General features: G+C 46.9%; 7 protein-coding genes across 7 annotated transcripts; 3 read left to right on the forward strand and 4 right to left on the reverse strand.

Moving 5' to 3' along the window:
- Positions 1–642: 642 nt before the first annotated feature.
- Positions 643–1,683, reverse strand: BDR25DRAFT_386974 (galactose oxidase; the record flags this gene model as incomplete). The annotated part of the gene is made up of 1 exon (XM_033698037.1): positions 643–1,683. One exon carries the CDS (start codon positions 1,681–1,683, stop codon positions 643–645), a length of 1,041 nt encoding a protein of 346 aa, XP_033539447.1.
- Positions 1,684–2,645: 962 nt separating this feature from the next.
- On the forward strand, positions 2,646–3,833 carry BDR25DRAFT_248565 (uncharacterized protein; the record flags this gene model as incomplete). The annotated part of the gene is made up of 1 exon (XM_033685980.1): positions 2,646–3,833. One exon carries the CDS (start codon positions 2,646–2,648, stop codon positions 3,831–3,833), a length of 1,188 nt encoding a protein of 395 aa, XP_033539448.1.
- A 2,385-nt stretch (positions 3,834–6,218) lies between these two features.
- BDR25DRAFT_248576 (uncharacterized protein) lies at positions 6,219–6,572 on the forward strand (the record flags this gene model as incomplete). The annotated part of the gene is made up of 1 exon (XM_033685981.1): positions 6,219–6,572. One exon carries the CDS (start codon positions 6,219–6,221, stop codon positions 6,570–6,572), a length of 354 nt encoding a protein of 117 aa, XP_033539449.1.
- A 408-nt stretch (positions 6,573–6,980) lies between these two features.
- On the reverse strand, positions 6,981–11,434 carry BDR25DRAFT_363824 (uncharacterized protein; the record flags this gene model as incomplete). The annotated part of the gene is made up of 26 exons (XM_033696794.1): positions 6,981–7,217; positions 7,252–7,436; positions 7,523–7,612; positions 7,671–7,851; positions 7,975–8,048; positions 8,077–8,097; positions 8,159–8,213; positions 8,264–8,339; positions 8,385–8,396; positions 8,752–8,827; positions 8,869–8,890; positions 9,128–9,201; positions 9,236–9,257; positions 9,297–9,362; positions 9,460–9,771; positions 9,821–9,841; positions 9,868–10,039; positions 10,066–10,122; positions 10,158–10,424; positions 10,494–10,578; positions 10,611–10,714; positions 10,779–10,903; positions 10,958–10,999; positions 11,056–11,117; positions 11,198–11,297; positions 11,330–11,434. The coding sequence occupies 26 exons, from the start codon at positions 11,432–11,434 to the stop codon at positions 6,981–6,983; spliced, it is 2,643 nt and encodes an 880-aa protein (XP_033539450.1).
- Positions 11,435–11,731: 297 nt separating this feature from the next.
- Positions 11,732–14,321, forward strand: BDR25DRAFT_363825 (uncharacterized protein; the record flags this gene model as incomplete). The annotated part of the gene is made up of 18 exons (XM_033696795.1): positions 11,732–11,795; positions 11,869–11,906; positions 11,971–12,027; positions 12,120–12,154; positions 12,185–12,201; positions 12,265–12,331; positions 12,373–12,423; positions 12,474–12,564; positions 12,606–12,652; positions 12,687–12,727; positions 12,766–12,964; positions 12,991–13,041; positions 13,080–13,156; positions 13,200–13,250; positions 13,283–13,449; positions 13,484–13,545; positions 13,589–13,757; positions 13,794–14,321. 18 exons carry the CDS (start codon positions 11,732–11,734, stop codon positions 14,319–14,321), a joined length of 1,812 nt encoding a protein of 603 aa, XP_033539451.1.
- A 27-nt stretch (positions 14,322–14,348) lies between these two features.
- BDR25DRAFT_363826 (uncharacterized protein) lies at positions 14,349–14,735 on the reverse strand (the record flags this gene model as incomplete). The annotated part of the gene is made up of 2 exons (XM_033696796.1): positions 14,349–14,368; positions 14,408–14,735. 2 exons carry the CDS (start codon positions 14,733–14,735, stop codon positions 14,349–14,351), a joined length of 348 nt encoding a protein of 115 aa, XP_033539452.1.
- Positions 14,736–15,222: 487 nt separating this feature from the next.
- On the reverse strand, positions 15,223–17,106 carry BDR25DRAFT_274272 (MFS general substrate transporter). Its single transcript, XM_033687393.1, has 3 exons — positions 16,359–17,106; positions 15,975–16,299; positions 15,223–15,915 (listed from the first exon to the last, which is right to left on the reverse strand). The coding sequence occupies exons 1-3, from the start codon at positions 16,909–16,911 to the stop codon at positions 15,465–15,467; spliced, it is 1,329 nt and encodes a 442-aa protein (XP_033539453.1). The 5' UTR covers positions 16,912–17,106; the 3' UTR covers positions 15,223–15,464.
- Positions 17,107–17,387: the final 281 nt, after the last annotated feature.

Raw genomic sequence — 17,387 nt, forward strand, 5'->3', positions numbered from 1 at the left:
AAAGTTCCTATGCTAGTTTACACTAATATAGCCTAATATAGCTTAGACTATAAAACTTTTGTAGTTTATTAACTATATCTTCTATAACTTTAAGTATAAAAAATGCTTATAAATCTAAGTTAAGTATATGCTTTAGATTAGTTAATTCTTGTTAGTTAGCTATATTACTATGTTCTAAAAGTGTTGCGTTTGCTAAAAGGTCAACCTCCTAGCTAGCACAGCAGAAGGGTATATATAGACGGATAGCTGTATGCGACAATAGACTATACATATTTTTAAAGATACCTGTGTGTCACTGTTTTTATTGTTCATCGCGAGCTTTTACTCTCTTTTACTGTTATTGTTAATATATTTACACGTCTAAACTAATATACCTCTCTATTCTAAGCCTAATATGAATGCGAATTGGTTTAAAACAAGTACTATAGATTGTAGTAATTGAACTCTTGTAGATATACATCGTAGAGGGACTCGACAGTACAAAACCCATTATTAGCATTAACCAGCGGAATTAACTATAGGAATCATGTAGTTACAGAAAGAATGAACGTTGGTAAAGTCGTGGCTTATACAACAAACATGCAAGGATAGTAGTCTTGTGGTAATCCTTCTCAAATTGACCGCCCCAATTAGATGTCTGCCTTACACAACATACGCATCAAAATGATCCGTAGTTCGAAGAAGATGTTCCTTACCGTCGACCCAAACCGACAATCCATCTTCCTGAAGGCCACCACCTGGAAGATAAACTTTATTTCCTATAGCAACAGCGCTTAAACCGTGACGAGGAACCGCCATAGCCTTTTTCTGAGACCATTTCTCTGTCGTTATATCGAATACTTCGGTCTCATTAAAGATCCCGTCCGTAGCGTTAGGGTTGGCCTCGCCACCAAAGGTGTAGAACTTCTTTCCAAGCACAGCTCCAGATAAACCACCCCGAGGTACTGGCATTTCCCCTTCGCTTATTTTCCATCCAGCTTGTTGGTTATTTAGATCAAGGATGAAGACTGTACCGCGGACATTCTGTTTCTTCATATATCTCCCACCAACGACGTAGAAGTTATGCCCAACGACAGCCCCAACACCGTGTTGACGACCTTCTGGTATATTCGATGCAATATCCGGCAGTTTTTGCCATTTTCCAGAGGTGGTATTAAATGCGGTGACAGTGGTAAGAGAGTCCTGATCATCGGGAATAAGAAAAGTCATTCCGCCAGCGACATAAATCATCTCTCCATGCACACCTAGTATGGCACTGCCCCTCTCTGTTCCCTTCTCCATGGGCTCCAATGGGCTCCATACATCTTTTACGGTATCATAAACGTGGCACTCTCCGGAAGGAATCCAATCTGGATAGGGCAAGGGGGGATCCTGTGCATCGACAAGTCCTCCAAGGAGGTAAATTTTTCCGTTTACAGTTGCAACATTGGGGTGGTTAACTTTGTACGGAGTCGGAGCCTTTGTTTTCCAGGTATCAGAAGGTATGTCGTACACCTCTACCACATCCGTTGTTAGGAGACCTTCTTGTACGTCTCCGTCGCCAAGGCGGAAGACACCACCGATGAGAGCGATCGTGTTGTCATCGATTGGAACGGTGCCATGCTCCTGACGATGATGGGGGAGTTTGGCTAGGTTGACCCAATGACCAGTTCTCTTGGTGTTGTGTGGTGAAGCATTGGTCATGCCCCATACACATAAAAGATTCAAAGATACAAGAGTTCTCCGGAAAAGCATCTTGGAGGCTCCGCTTCAAACACTGGTAAACAATGGAGGCGGGAGAAGTTCGAGTCGAGTTAATGACAATCTTTTTTGAGAGAGATAGGCACCTTATATAGCAATTCCACTGCAAGAGCTGATGTCTAGTTTGCACCTATTAATTGATCTCGGAGCCATGCTCTAGATCATGAGCACGGGTCACAGGCTGATTGCCACGTTAACTCGCCACAAAATCTTACTGTCCACAAGGTCAGGAGAATGTTGCGAGTTGTGATCCGAGCAAACCTGAGGAATCTAACGCCGTTCATCGCAATTGTCGGCAGCCCTTGTCCCAATTTTTAGGAACCCGCTTCGGCAGAAGTTTTTATGAAATGCAGTTCTGCTAACAGAATGAACTTCTTATTTCCGTTCTCAATTTGTACCGAAATGGATGGTAGAGTGTTGAACTCATCCCATAAAGAGAAACTGCTAGTGTACTAGCCAACAGCTGTATTCCTTCCGAATTTGCACTCGGTTTATCTTATCAACCCAATTCCTTCTATCGGTGTCACCGTGGGTCGATCACACGATAATTGGAAACACCCACCATCCTTCAATGACTTCATAATCCTTTCACTCTACACCTGATTGCGTTGCTACGAAGAGGTTCCCCCTTTCCCCTTCTCATCTATTGCCATGTTAGGAAATGTTCCCAATACCAAGATAATTGCGCTTACTATGATCTTGGCGACACGTCACCAGCTCGAGGCTGAGCATGTCTGAATTTCTAGGCATGAAAATAAGAAGGAGTGTAGAAGGGGTATACATTCATTGCAATTCCCATGCTATAATCCACTGAAATCGTTCTCGTTTGCTCACTCGTTCTCGTTTGCTCGCTCGTTCTCGTTAGTTCTCTCGTTCTCGCTAAACGGGCCAACTCGTCCTTGGCCATGCCGAAAAAGCGTCCGCATCACAAATCGCGATTCGGATGTGACCAATGTCGAAAGCGACGCGTAAAATGCGATGAAAAGGCACTTCGATGCACGAATTGCTCCAACCGAGGCGACGAGTGCAATTTTTCTCGCCAACCCCTCGAGAAGTTCGATGCTATGAACGAAAACGATTCGCCCGAATCGTGGGGGCCGACTTCCGCGGTAACACCCACGTCCACCGACGTGTCTGTTAACCCTGCCTTTAGCCCATACGCAGTACCTGGCCCGACTCCATCACTCCAGGAGCCAATCGCAATCACGAATGTAGCGCTTATGCATTACTGGTGCACATGGACGTGCCACAGCTTTACACGGAAAGGATCTGAAATTTTTCGAGAGCATGTGGGGAAAGAAGCTCTTCGGCATGATTATCTCATGGAAGCCATATTCGCTATGACATTACTTCACCTGGCAAGCGCAATGGAAGATCCTAGGGCAATGCGACCATTGGTTAGCGCAGCCCTTCAACACCAAAATCAGAGCGTTTTAGGTCTCCGGACGACTCTTAGCCATATCTCACAGTCGAATTGCGATGCCGTGTTCATATGCTCCGTCTTAATAATGGTTTGCGCTATTGTATCACCCCTTCTGCCCACTGTGGATAGTGAGCAAGTCAAGCCTACCTCAGAAACTGTACTACTGCTAGTCGAATTCATGAATGGCGTCTCATCTATTGTCGGACTTACTCGCCATTGGATCGAGCAGGGTCCGCTCCATAGGTTTTTCGGTGTCGTTGAGCCAAAGTCATCCTTCATTGGAGAATGGGCTCCCGCGGCAGACTTGCGGCAACTGATGAACACAGAGATCAGTCGCGGCAGCAATACGCACCAAACTTTGGAGAATGCGATACAAGGCCTGGAAAAAGTTTCTAATAGGGAAACTTGCGCACTTTTCTGGATGATTAAAGTTGATTCCGACTTCCTAAATGCGCTACGAAGAGGCGAACCCATTGCTATGATGATCTTCATGCATTGGGGCGTACTTCTGTACACCACGGATGATATGTGGTGGAAAAAATATTCTGGTTCGAGGCTTGTCCAAGAGCTCTCCGCTACGCTTATCGGGTATGGTGAGGATTGGGAGAGGATGTCAAGATGGTGTCGACGACAAGTTGGCTTAAACGAGAAAAGCTTAGGATTGTTTTGAGCATCATTGTTTAAGGCGCTGTTTTCTGAACATTTGTCGAGAGAAAAGGCGTGGATGCCTCCATGTTTTCGGAGGATGGTAGTTTTCTAAACGGCACCAAATGTTCTTGGGATAGGGAATACTATGAAGGCCGTTCTTTAGTGCCGTGATTAATGTACGAGACATAAAAAACCAATGGCAGAGTCGAGAATCTTCACGAACATAACTATTTGCTTCAATTCTGCATTTCATATCAAGCTTTACTAATTGTATAAGTATACTTCGATTAGAAGTAGTGGTAGCGGCATTAGGCGAATCCATCTATACTCATTCTTACTTGTTCTTACTTTTCGATTTCGTTCTTACTTTTCGATTTCGTTCTCGTTCCCGTTCCCGTTCTCGTTCTCGTTCTCGTTCTCGTTCTCGTTCTCGTTCTCGTTCTCGCCCCTATCCTTGTAGGATTACAAGTACTCTACCAACCTAATATGGCAATACCCGTCTTCCGGCAATACACACTATGGATACCTGAACCATCATCGCGTAGATTCATTTTACTAAATAATAAATATTAGTAATAAAAGCAAGTCACTATTAAAAATACGCCAAGAGCTGTACTCCTAGACATACTATTATTGTATTCTCTTTTAGCAAGCTATTCAAGATAAGTTGCTGGACAAACTTCAGATATCTTCTATATTCCTTAACTTTCAGGGTTTCAAAATGTATATAGAGGTATCCTATATTGCTATGTCCTCTACTTTTTTACGTTAATATGCACTCTTGTTAATGAGTCTGCGTCGTAGATCTTTCTAACATAGATAAGATACACATGCTTGAAGAAACGCGCAGCACCCGTGTGCCCTCCGCTCGTACTTCCCCGCGTGTGTAGAATGACGAGAGGCTCATATAATCACCTCAACTGACATTTGTGGTCAAGGAGAGGTTTTTCGCGCGAAAGAGAATCCATTCCTCCGGATGATCCTATGTATAAGCCAGTGTCAAAACATTTCGATGTTTGGTTTTATTGCCCGTCACTGTGACAATGTGAGGCGAGAGAGTGTTCAAACCAGGCCCAAAGAAGTAGGGTGGCGGTGATCACTCACTGAATGAATGGTTACATTGCCGTTGAAAATTAGTATAGTATCACTTATTGCACGGTTTGCCCACCTATCACAGTGACCGTGGTCCATGCGCTTGACATGTCGTATAAGGATGCGGCTAGTTGAATTTGCAGTGGCCGTCTCCCCCACTGGCCCCCCATCCACCTTCACGAAGACACACGTGGCACGCAAACAAGGAAGCCGTGGCGTCTTCGCCACCCAGAATTAAGACGTAAAGAAGCTATAATCGCTAAAGGGCATATCTGCATCGAATTGAATCACAAGATATGCATACTCCTGGTTGATGTACAGTTCGCCGCCTGCGCCTAGAGTGTAGAGGCAGAATGAGATTCTGTCCGACGTCGGAGCTTATATTTACCGCCACTATCGTTGATTTGATCGAAACTGTGTTTTTTGCGTTTTTGATCAGGGCGTGGGGGTATTTGTCGAGGATCTCAATTGGGTTGACTAAAACATGTCAGACAAAACGAGTTCGTGAACGTAGGTAGGGGGCTTACAGCAAGAATCACCGGCAACTCAGTCATGCGTTTCTTTCGGCCTTCCAAGGACCCATGTCACTTTGAATGAAACCGCCGATTGTCTGCCCCCCCCCTTCGATCGTCGACCACCACCCTCCTTGCGTAGGGCGAGTCCGTACTTGCTAACGCATGAATCTGCTATTCTCGCTGACTGTGCTATATGCTGTCATGTAGTTAGCCTGTGCGTTTTTTTTAACCTCTTATGACACACGAAGTCCAAACAGTTAGATCAGGGTTCAGCACGATTGTTCTTCTCGCCCCTCACAAGCGAACGCGGTGCGCGGATATCCTTGAAGTCCTTTTTCTACTAAGGGCTATCCTATGCTGTGACTTACCCAGTGTACGGATTGAATAGTTACCGGAGAGTACAAGGAGCCGACGAATAAGGCCGAATCCACTCGGGTCGTAGTTCACACGTAGAGTCGGAGCGGAAGATTGCTTGTGTCTATGTAAGACTCAATGAACACGAGAATTGGAAATCCTCTCATGTATTAAAATAGAATCGATGAATCCTGCAGGAGATCAATCATTCTTAACTTGCAACCGTCATTTACTCAACGGCCGTAACAAACACGAAAACGGGAAATCCTTTGAGGGAAGTAAAGCCAACTTTGACGAATGCCACTGCAACTCAAGTATATAAACCCCTTCTTCCGCCGCTCTCCATCCGCACAAATCATTAGCTGAAGATACTCCAGCAAATCGAGCCTCGTCTTTCACCTTTCCACTCTATCATTCCAGCCTCAAGAATCTCTCCCCTCTTCAAGATGCGTTTCTCCATCACTTCTACCGTCGCCATCATGGGTGGTCTCACTGCCAGTGGATCAGCCTTCGTGATTGACACCTTCAGCGACACCAACTGCGGCAGTGTCGTCCAAACAGGAGTCAACATCTGGGACAACACCTGCGCTACTTGGCCTGATGGTTTCCGGTCGTTCAAGATCACGGTCTGGGGGGGTAATCATCAGTACGCGTACTTCTTCGCACCCGATAACTGCGGGAGCCTTCCTGGGGCCATTGCGCAAGGCTATGTGGATTCCACGACGAACAACTTCAAACTTGGAAACTGCTATCATTTCTCTGGTGCGTCTGCGAATGCAATTGCTTCGTATGCTGGTTGATAAGTCTGGGGATTCGATACGGTAAGCCCTTATGTCATGATGGCTGAAGAGAAGCTGACTATTTCTTAGGAGCATAGTAGCTCCGTGGATTGTCTCGGGGAGGAGACGTGGAAAGAACGAATAATTTGTTCGTTCTGAAGGGGGATCACAGACTCTCATTAACCTTTCCTTTTATCGGTCCAGTATGTTGGACACGTTCCATCCCGAGATAGCGATATTGGCAATTATAATCCAGCTGTTCCAACACATACGCTTTGGAGATTGCAACGTTCATCCAGAAGGATAGTTCCATCAAGTTTCACTGCAGCAGCGTATGATTATCATGCTACTATAAGTACTAGATTCTAAAAACTATAAGATGTGGAACTCATGAGATTCATCCTACTTCTAATAAACTACGTCTCTCGCCTACGGATCCGTGAAATCTTCTGAGAAGCGCCCGCCTTGTAAAGTGTATGTGTGGCCCGAAGCTGATCGTAGAGTACTGGGTTCATGCATACTGGAGAACCAGATCGAGTGGCCCGGTTTCATGTAGCCGCCGGTGGCCAAGCGTCCACTCTCCGTCATCCAGAGACGCTGACTCAACATCATCTTCTGAGTTGCTGGCGAAGCTTTGCCGTACTGCGAGTGAAGGGGAAACGGGTGCTCATCACCGCGGTCGGCTGATGCGCAATGCGACTTCGTGAACAGGGCAAAAGCCCTGACCAAGAAATGCGGCTGACACTTTTGTCTTCGTCAGAGCAGAAACTTGCGGTATAAGCCTGATGGTTAAGCGCGTCCGGATTTTCCGCTGTGGTCCCCTTACATTCAGTATCCACATGATGATGTCGAGGCGCCTCGAAAATTTAATCATCGCACTCACCACTTAGATTAAGACATCTTCATCTGCGGTACGATAGTTAGGGTTGATTATTGTGCTTGCTTTCCTTGCAGGTCTAGAGAGCCCAAACAGAGGGTTAATCCATAGATGACAACTGGGTTTCCCTTAGCACAGACAGGGTATCGAGCGCATTGCGTGAATACACTTGCCTTCGCAAACGCTTAGGAATGGCGTAGTATGGTAGCATTAGCAGGGTAGTAGGGTGGTAAAAGCTCCACTCGATAGGGGAGGAAGCAGAAGAAAAGTGTGTTGGGTTTGGGATGTCCAGAATGAAATAATACCAGGACCACGTGAGGCCTTTTTGTAGCCCTGCAGTGGGCATGGGTTATGAGAGGAGTCATGTATGTCGCACGTGATAATTGGAGCGGGTGAAACTACGTCACATGACGAGTGTTTCACCTCAACATGAGTCAGCCCAGCAGTAGTCGCTCTTTTAGTACTAGAGTCTTTCCTTATTGAGACTAGCCTCCTTTTGGTCCTTCACTATATAGTTCGCTCAGAGCCCTCTCAAGTTCCTCGGACCTTGCACCTTGGCTCAATCCATCTAGTTTGGTCCTTGCCACCTGATTGACGACTCGCACTTCTCTTCATGCCCTCTATCATCTATCAACTATCAACTCTAACCGTGCGATAATGTATTCCAGACTGAGAGTCCAAAGGGCTATATAGTGTATGTAGTAAGTAAAGCTACTAAAGAAGTTGCTACGTTCATTAATGTAACGATTCGTATGAATCGTTCCATTCAAAGTTACCTGACGAACCTACATCCGAAGGTACCGCGTATCTGCCCCGACCCTGCCCCCTGCGCTACCCCTATCTCCAAGTATTTAGCTGCACCTCTCCCCTTAGCTAGCTTGGCAGTTTTCTGATATCCTATCGTACGAGGCCTATAGGTGTCGATAGAATTCCCAGGTTAGTGAGTCCCCACGAACTCCCATATGCCTCTGAGTGGATTCACACCGCATTCGGACCTATTTTCTTGCCTGCGCCGTTACAATTAAAGCAATAATACCTTTCGTTACAAAGCCTATTATAACTTAGACATGTCGCTTTGTTGAATATCTATCTTAGGAAACTAAGACATGCATACCTATATAGTTTTTATAGGCTCCAACTATAGCAACTTAATTTCTCTAAATTATACTCTACTATTAACTAACGTTGGAGATATCTCTTTTATTTACTGCTACTGTTGTAACTAGAGAGGTAGTGTAAGCATGCAGCTATGTAAGGGGCTGATGAAGTGTATTGTCTGTACTCAGGAGCTCAAGAGAGCTCTGGGGTGACTATATACTGTACGAAAAAGGATCTAGTCTTAGTGAGTGAATGGCGCGGTACATGGGTATAGTATCGCGTGAGACACGTGCGATAGTTTCTATGCCAGAAATGCAACAGCTACCTCCGCCTCTTACTCACCTATTTGTTTAACTCTTCCTATCTAGCATGGCGTTAGCTTACTAAGATACCTCAATTTCATGCTAGAATAGAAAGAGCTTCATTAAAGCGTTTTAATCTAACAGCGATATAAACGTGCATCTAGGGATATTACATTGTTGCTAGTAAAAGAGACGCTACGTAAACGTAGCTTAATAGGTGGGGCTAGTAGAACTGGAGACTCTAGCAATTTAATGACTAAAGGACAGGATTACCTAGCCTCTACGTCAACTTACAAGACCATTCCGAAATCCGTTGTAGATCCCACAATAGCGTCACAAAACAGGCCGGCCATTGACAAGAAAAACATCTCCCCTTAGTTTTCCACTGTCAAGGAAATATTCCTTACCAAACGAATTACTCCCCATTGCCTAACTGGTGTACCATCTTTCCACTCAATTAATGCTCACAAACACCGTCGTTTCCCGTTTCGTCTCCGTATAGGTCCGTCTGTCAATGTACGTCGTACTACTCGTCTATAAATCCCACCCCAAAACTCGTCAGCAAAATTTTCAATCAACCGCTCTTTCTTTAATCACCCGCTAAAGCCTTGGACGGCCATTTAGTACTTACCTTAGTCTCTGTAAATCTAGAGATAGTGGCGGGTTCCGTTGCGGTTGATTCTGGCATGGCGGATGTAATCAAGCACGAACATGCTCCCATAACAAACCACGGGGCTTGCGCCCAACCGTTATCGAGGTGTGGGGGGAGGGGGTATACGTATCGTTTGGCGAGGTGGTGCGCGGCTGCTTGACGGCGAGTTTCTGCTACGGGATACACGCGCGTGGCTGGAGTTATCAATGGGGGGAGGAATTTTTCGGGTTCGGCCAGTCGTGGTATGATGGTTCCAGTGGGAGCAGATTTCGTCTTAAGGTTGCATTCGGGCTAGTGTGCGTTGTGACGAGAGTTAGCCATGCAGTATGTGGCCCCTCACCGTTCTATTTCGTACCGGGTACTAAGTTCCAAGAGTGTCCCTCACACGAGCATCAAATAAATGGAACTTACAGGAGCATGCTGCCCGCAATCTCTATCGTACCAACCCTCTGGACCATTTCCTCTGCTCGGATTTATCAACATGCTGACATTCTCTCCCAGGCCTTTATTGAAAATTGCGCATGCCCAGAATTTGCCTTGAGGTCGAACTTCGTAAGCCCTACATCTCGGATGTGTTAGACAGACTTGTGCGCATTCTTCGGGACTCGAGGTGAAAGGGTTGATACTCCAATCCTGCTCTTGCTCAACCGGTCGACTTCCATTTGATCGCCATCCACATTCCATTTTGGGAGAAGGGATTGGGCAGAATATTGTTGATGTTGGATGGCTGGGATAAGAAATTAGTGCGCGATGGTAATAGGCGAAGAAGTGTGCAGGTAGGTACGTACGTAGTGTCCGTTACAGTGAAAGAGCTGGTGATGTCAATCCTAGTCGTCGTCGTGGTTTCACCGGTCCGGTAAATGTACGGCATTGTGACTGCCACGGGGCGCAGGTACTCGGAGCAGAACGAAGTGGCCGTAAATGTTGAGGTGGCAGAAGGCGGCCTTTTATAAGATCGTCAGCGCCAAAACTTCTTCCCTCTCAAGCCAGGATAGTCTCCGTTCTGAACTCACGGACTAGTCATATCGCTCATGATGGACCCAAGCCATTGGTCTTTGGATGTTTGCGTACATTCTACATTGTATCGGTTGCTCAGCGCTCATATCGAGCCGATAGTTCATATTACTTACCACCACCGTGAGTCCATGAGCCGCGAAGACATCCTATAGGGTCGTAAAAATTTGCGCATGGAAAGGAGGTTCCAGTTGGGTCATTCCTCTTGGCAACATTGTCTCTTGCAGCAGTGAATGTAGCAGATAGTAGAGCTACCCAAGGAAGGTTTCGGAAGAGTGGACGACTCGAAAGCATTTCCATAACTTGAGAGAAGCAGGACCAGTGGTGGAAACAATAGAACGGCATTCTGATCGCATTCTAGCTTTCTCGGTGGGCTTTTATACGTGGAGGCGGGTCGTTCGATATCGGACTTGGCAAATCCTTCGAATTAGTTTATTAATTACAGCATTTGGAATTGTTGGACGTGATAATTTTCTACCAAGACTTTTATATTGAGAATCACGATCTAGTAGGATTTTAGCCCCGCAGAAAAGGCTACAGGGTTCTTAAGTTATGGCTGACAGATTTCTGAATCGGGAAAGTAGCCGGCGTTAGGAACAAGGCGATAGTGCTCAAAGTCATCACTTAGAAGCAGCAAAACACAACAAGGGTCATTCGATAGAGTCTTTTTTAAAGCTTTTTTGTTAGTATTAGGTTGGAGAACTTGCAGGCTCGCCGCTGCAAGTGCAACCCGCTATATGCTTAACGTGAACATTAGTACGAGTATAGAAGAGTCGGCCCGATCGCTGCGACCCATATAAAGACTGAAGGAGTTGCGTACCGAAGGAAGCAGTACTTCATTTAAGTAACGTGTTTGATCGTTAAGCCGCGCAGCAGAAACCCTACCAAGAACCGGGAAAACTACAACCTGATATCTCCACAACGGCTTTATAACAAACATGTTCTAAAATTTAAGAATCAGTCGGTTTATCGTGCCTACAGTAAGCCTGCTTTTCACTCTTAAGAGTACCCTATTAAGTAGTTCTATAGATAGAGAGCAAAATCAGAGGTGTGAAAACTTGAAAAAAACGCTAGACTTAATATGTTAATAAAAGTTAGGTTTACTGCTCTAAACCTTTCCTAAGAGTCTTCAAGTAGGCACTGGAAGGCCTAACTAATACAAGGCCGTCTCTGTCCCCAGTCCTAGCGCCTTACTTGTTAACCCATCACCTGGCTTGTTAAAAGATATCACCTAACGATGCATTCAGCCACAATTCAAGCAGAAGTGAACACCAAACGTCGTCGTACCCAGAACTGTCAACGTGGCATAGTAGTGTAGTACTGAGTGATTTTAAGTCCTGTACAGGTGAGATTTTGCGTACGTTTGTAAGACAGGGAGGAGGAGAGGTGTAACGGGCTCTCGGATCCATAGGGTCATCGGCACAACTATATGCGCAAAGCGACAGCTAAAAGACATGCACAAATTGAATTAGCAAGGATTTAGCTTGCGTAGTCGATGTTTATGAGCGGGGTGGGTTGTTTGCCCAAAAAAGCGTAATGATTCGCTAGAAGGACCCCCTACAAACAGTAACGATAACTTAACTATTTGTGAGGGAAGTGTTCGGCATGGATGGTTGATCTATTAGCAGTCGACCAAATTTAGGTACCCAGGTGCCGGCACGTGGTGCCTGAGGCGTTAAAGTAAGTGTAGTTCAGTATCATTGGGTGGTAAGACATTGAATTGAGCTAGTAAAACTAGCGTTCTGCTTAATGAGGTAGCTCTTGCATGAGCTGAGAAGGGGTCATATGGTAAGCGAGTCGACAAGGTATTGAGATCCAAACAAGGTGAATTGTACGAGTGAATTGTACGAGTGTATTGTAAGGTCTAAGGAGCGAGAGAGAGCTCTGGGCTGACTATATACTGTACGAGAAAGGAGCTAGTCCGAATGAGTGAATAGTGCAGTACATGGGTATGGTATCACGTGAGACACGTGCGACAGTAACCAATCGGGCCCAGCCCGCCCCTACAGCCAGACTAGCCACTATGGTAGCGTCACTGACCCGTACAGTTCGTTAGGCCCTTGGAATGCTGTCGGTTTCGAATTATTTGTCTTTTGCACGAGTGCTCTAAGTTAAAATTTTGGATTAGAGGGGCATCTGGTGCACGCTACTCTTTTTGGTGCTGCTTTATAATGGCCTCCATGAATGATTAGTATTAAAGGCCCTGGAATTTCGAAAAGAGATCTGATATCTAGTAGACCGTTTGAATAACCTGCACCACGAAAAAGGCAGGTAAAGTACAGGAAAGTGGAGGTTGTGGAGACGAATACATAAAGGACGGAGTGGAATCTGTGACCCCGCGCACGCGCGATAATTATCAATCATGCCATTTATCATCGCGGTCACTATCTTGCTTCACCTTCATCTTCACCTTCACTTTCCCTCTCCCTCTCCAGCCCCTGCCATTTGCCCTAGCCATGTACTTCGTTCTGTCCTCCCGTGTCCCTCATCACCCAGTACCAATCCCATCCAAATATCGCCGAGTGCTGCACCTCGTGTTTGCCCCATGTACATAGAGCAAAATTAGGTCGGACCCCGTTACGTAGAAAACAGCATTTCCGACTCACTAGAGTAAAAGGAAATGAATTTATAGACCATGGCGAGAGAAGACATGAAGCTGGTGGTGAGAAAGAAAAAAAGCTAATCGTACCGAAACGCTACCGAAGTGAAAATTGTGGGATCGGACTGGTGGAATGAACAGGATGGGACCGAGACGCGTGGCACAGGTTGTATGAGATGGAGAGATAAGATCGCCCAATTAACTCAACCACAATTAAATTCGCCGCACCCGCACCTCCGGATCGGGCCGAGCCGGTAAACGTGGCTTCTTCAGGCATCCCCCGGAAAGTTAACGAAAACCTCCTCCCCGGGGCTTGTATCAGATCACGATTGATAACAGCAACTATGTCTTCCGAAGTACTCCCGAGGCCTCCGCATATCTTATCTTTAGCACACACCAGACCTTTCCACCTTTCCATTCTCTCCCGACCAGTTCAGTTGTGTCCGTCTCATGTGCCCAAGGAAATATATAATAATTTGCCTTCAACACCGTAAGTTCAGTGTACGGCGCTTCCCCCTCTTCCCTCCACTTCTTTAGCTGTGGCCTGAGCTTCCCCCCTATCGGGCAATTCATCCCCACTATGTTGCCATTTTCCTACACTATCTGCCCCCCTTGTGTCTTCATTTTCGCCCCGAATCTAACTGGCCATCATCCTGCCATTATTGTTGGACAACTCGAGTATACCCTAAATTTCTACTAGGGGGAGATATATATGGCTCCTCCTATATTTCGAGTTGATGCGCCAGCTGGGGGTCGAAGAGTCCTTAGGTGCGATGTTTATCCGCTTAGTTCACATCGCGACGCTGATAGCTGCCACACCAGCCATGCAAGTATCACATTGTGTCCTGAAGATTTTACAACTTCATCTCGTCGCCCCCTATCCATCCTTTTGTCGAGCCTCGGTTCTAGCTACCCCGGGCTGAGCGACGCGCATTACCCCTCGCTCGTAGCTCCCAAGTCCAACCTCCCCACGGACCGCATTGCGTCCCCTGGCAATGATGACGATGATATGGACGCAAATGAGGCTAACCCCAACTGCTCGGTCCCAAACCCCGCCATAGTGGACCAGAAACTCCGAGACCTGACTATCGTTGATCTCAGCTTCGGATTCATCACCGACGCGCAATGGCCAGAGTCCTCTAGGTGGAACTTCTATATAACCTGGAATTCTATGATAGATATATCACAACGCAGGAGTTATTGCGACAAATTTTACAGGGGTGAATGAACATATACAGGTGAGCGAGTACATGACTCAACAGGCTTTCCGAAGAACTGTCACACCCCCTTGCATCATGCAAAGAACTTATAGACCGGCGCAAATGCGGAAAATACCACCAAATACGACTCCTTTCTCCTTGTAACCTTTCGGCCTGTTTTCAAGGGCATGCATGTCGATGACCCTGTGCTCTTCCTTACCATTTCGCGTCTCCCATGAATCTTTGATTGTCATACCGAAGAGAACAGTACAGGAAACAAGATTTTTCCTGACTCTGAGAAGCTGGCCGAAGAGCCGTCGTACAGTCAAAGAAGCTCCTGACAGGGATTTTGAAGAGGAACCAGATTGAACGAGAATTGTTAGGCGCGTGCGGGAGAGTGTAGGGCGTAGTTTGTATTGGGATAGGGTAGTAACGAAAGGCATGTTTTTAAGAGTATATACTTGAGATGTGATGGCAGATGAGAACGTTAAGTGTGAAACGCGAGCCGAGTCTTCCACGTTAGTAAAGGCAGGATTACCGGACCACACTCATAAGTACGAGGGGCCATTGTTATCTGTTCCTCCCACGGGTAGTTTGATAGGTGTGGCTTGTCCTGAATTGTAGGACCGATGCACTATAAACTTTCAAGTATGTCTATTCAGCTCGCGATGCTTTCAACCTAGACCAGGCTATGTAATGTGCCCCAGTGCCCCAATCCTCCCAGAAGACCGTAACAAGAGAAATTCACTGTACCGTCCACTCAGTTGCGTTTACAGGAAAAGACACATCACGTATAGAAATATGCAAGGAAAGTTATAGTGCAGTGGTAGAATCCACAGTTGATTATTGTATTTAGAGAGGCTGCTCATGGTGATTTATCATGGCCGAGGTTTCAAGATCTCTGTCGAGAAGACTGATCACTTCTTCCGTAACTCTGCAAGCTATTGGATCATTCTCTACTACCACCAGTCGCGACTCAATCCTTGCTAACTAGGCTTCATCGTTGGTCAGTCTCTGTCATCTTTAGAGCACCAATCTAAATTTCCACGTAGACTTCAGTCTGCGGTATGGAGTATCTGGAGGCAAATATGAACCTTTACCGATTGCTAGTTAATCACTTGGATTTATTTCGCTTCATAAATTTCTACGGCGCTGTTCCTCCGTCTTAGAACTTATCCTTTTTTCCGGGTCCCCTCATCTTGCATGGTAAGAAACAGCGCGATTGCAAGTGCCACAGAACCAGCCACCATAGTAACTCCAGAGAAGACAATTAATCCCATCAAATCTTGCTGCTTGGAAATGGCTCCCTGGATGGGCAAGCCAGTGAGCGACGCAATGGCAACGACAGCAAAGTAGGTTCCGAGCATGGCGCCTAGATCGTGCGTGTGACCGCCTGCAACTTCGACGAGGCACGGCGTAATGAGCGAAACAAAAGCGCCAGAGAAGAATCCAAAGAAAAGAGCGAAGACAACAAGGCCACCGAGAGATTGGTAGTAATCGATAGGCAGCCATATGATGAGGACAGCGAGACCAGATAGGAAGGCACAGGCAGATATGACGCGGAGGTGGCCAACACGGTCAGAGTAGAGGGGTGGGAGAACTCTACCAAAGATGGATGCAGCGCTGGAGGGGGAGATTAGCGATAGTTACAGGAAAGCGTGGTTCTGGAGGTTAAAACTTACTTGAGAATGGAGACGGTGTATGGGGCTACGTTGTATGTGCTCTTGGTCTGATCTGCGAAGAGTGGGAGGTAATTGAAAGGTCCAAAGAGTCCCCAGAAGAACATGAAAGAGCCCCCGACGAAAAGGAGGTAGGGCGGCTTTTTGAACACGGCGACGCTAAGGAGCGTTCTCCGTCCCTCCCAGCCTTTCGGTTTCATGGGAGGTACGACGAGGACGTTGGCAACGAGCAGTAGAACCCCGATCATGAGCGCAGTCCATCGCATAGCCGGCCTAAACCCGATCTTCTTGAAGAGCTGGGCCATGAAAATTGGGAATATCACACCGCCTGGATAATGGACGTGTTAGTTATTCAGTCCATTGGCTAAGTACAGAGATTCGACATACCGACAGAGGAGCCACTCGCGACGACTCCCACTGCAAATGCCCTCTTCCTCTTAAAGTATTGGCTCGCAGCTACCAATCCCGGAACGAAGACGCCCGCCGCGCCAAACCCGAAGCACAAGCTTTGTGCCAAGAAGATCTGCCAGTACTGCTTGGCGAAGCTCAGACTCACCAGACCTACCACAGCAAGAATTGAGGTCGGCATGAGGATAGCGCGCGGGCCGAACATGTCCACGATCATGCCAACGGGCTGTGAGAGAAAGAACATGAGGAAGAGCTGCATAGTCAAAATCCATGATATGGACGACGAGGATTTGGATTTGAGGATATCGGTCTCATAGATGAGCTGGAAGGTACCAAGAGCGTTGATGAAGCCAAATGAGCAAAACTGGCAGAGCCAGCCGGCAATGACCGTCTGCCAAGCGTCTCTTCCGCCATCTGGAGGCGTGAAGGCTGCCGGTGACGGGTGTGGCGCTTCTTCCGCACGTGACTCTGCATGTTGATGCTCGTGCAGTTGCGCCACGTGTGCAGGCTCTGTTTGTTCGTGGCTTGGCATCGCGAAATGTCGCGCCCGTATCTTAATGTTCGACCGAATGCTCAGAAAGCAGGAGAGAGGAACAGCGCCGTAATAACTGAAGAAAACGAAATGGATAATTACATACGAAATGAGGAAGGAAATGAAATGGCGTTTGTTGTCGAATTTTAGCGTCAGAGCGTCGCCGGCTCGGAGCGCAGCTAGGCTCTCGGCGCGAACGAACACGCGAGCCGAGAGCGATAGTTGCGAGAGCCGTTTCGTGTAACGGCGAAGTCCCGAGTGTAGTACAACAACAGCCCTGAATACGAAAAGTCCGGAGCGTTATTATGCCCCATATTGCATGTGAGCTGAGGCTCAGCTGAGGGTGTGTGTGCGTCGCCCGAGCACCCAGCAAAACACAGCCCAGGGAGCACGCCCTCGAACCGACCTCATAGGCCCGACAGCCAGTCGCCGAAAACGGTGGCGCATTTCCAATAGCAGTGCTCGGCGATCATTCT

Source organism: Lindgomyces ingoldianus (assembly GCF_010093535.1).
Source record: "Lindgomyces ingoldianus strain ATCC 200398 unplaced genomic scaffold BDR25scaffold_82, whole genome shotgun sequence".
Taxonomy (NCBI): domain Eukaryota; kingdom Fungi; phylum Ascomycota; class Dothideomycetes; order Pleosporales; family Lindgomycetaceae; genus Lindgomyces; species Lindgomyces ingoldianus.

Coding starts and splice junctions, on each gene's coding strand:
- BDR25DRAFT_274272 (XM_033687393.1), bottom strand. CDS start 16,911: ATGCCAAGCCACGAACAAACAGAGCCTGCACACGTGGCGCAACTGCAC. Junction 16,300..16,358: donor CGCGAGTGGCTCCTCTGTCG/GTATGTCGAATC, acceptor TCCATTATCCAG/GCGGTGTGATATTCCCAATT. Junction 15,916..15,974: donor TACACCGTCTCCATTCTCAA/GTAAGTTTTAAC, acceptor CTCCCCCTCCAG/CGCTGCATCCATCTTTGGTA.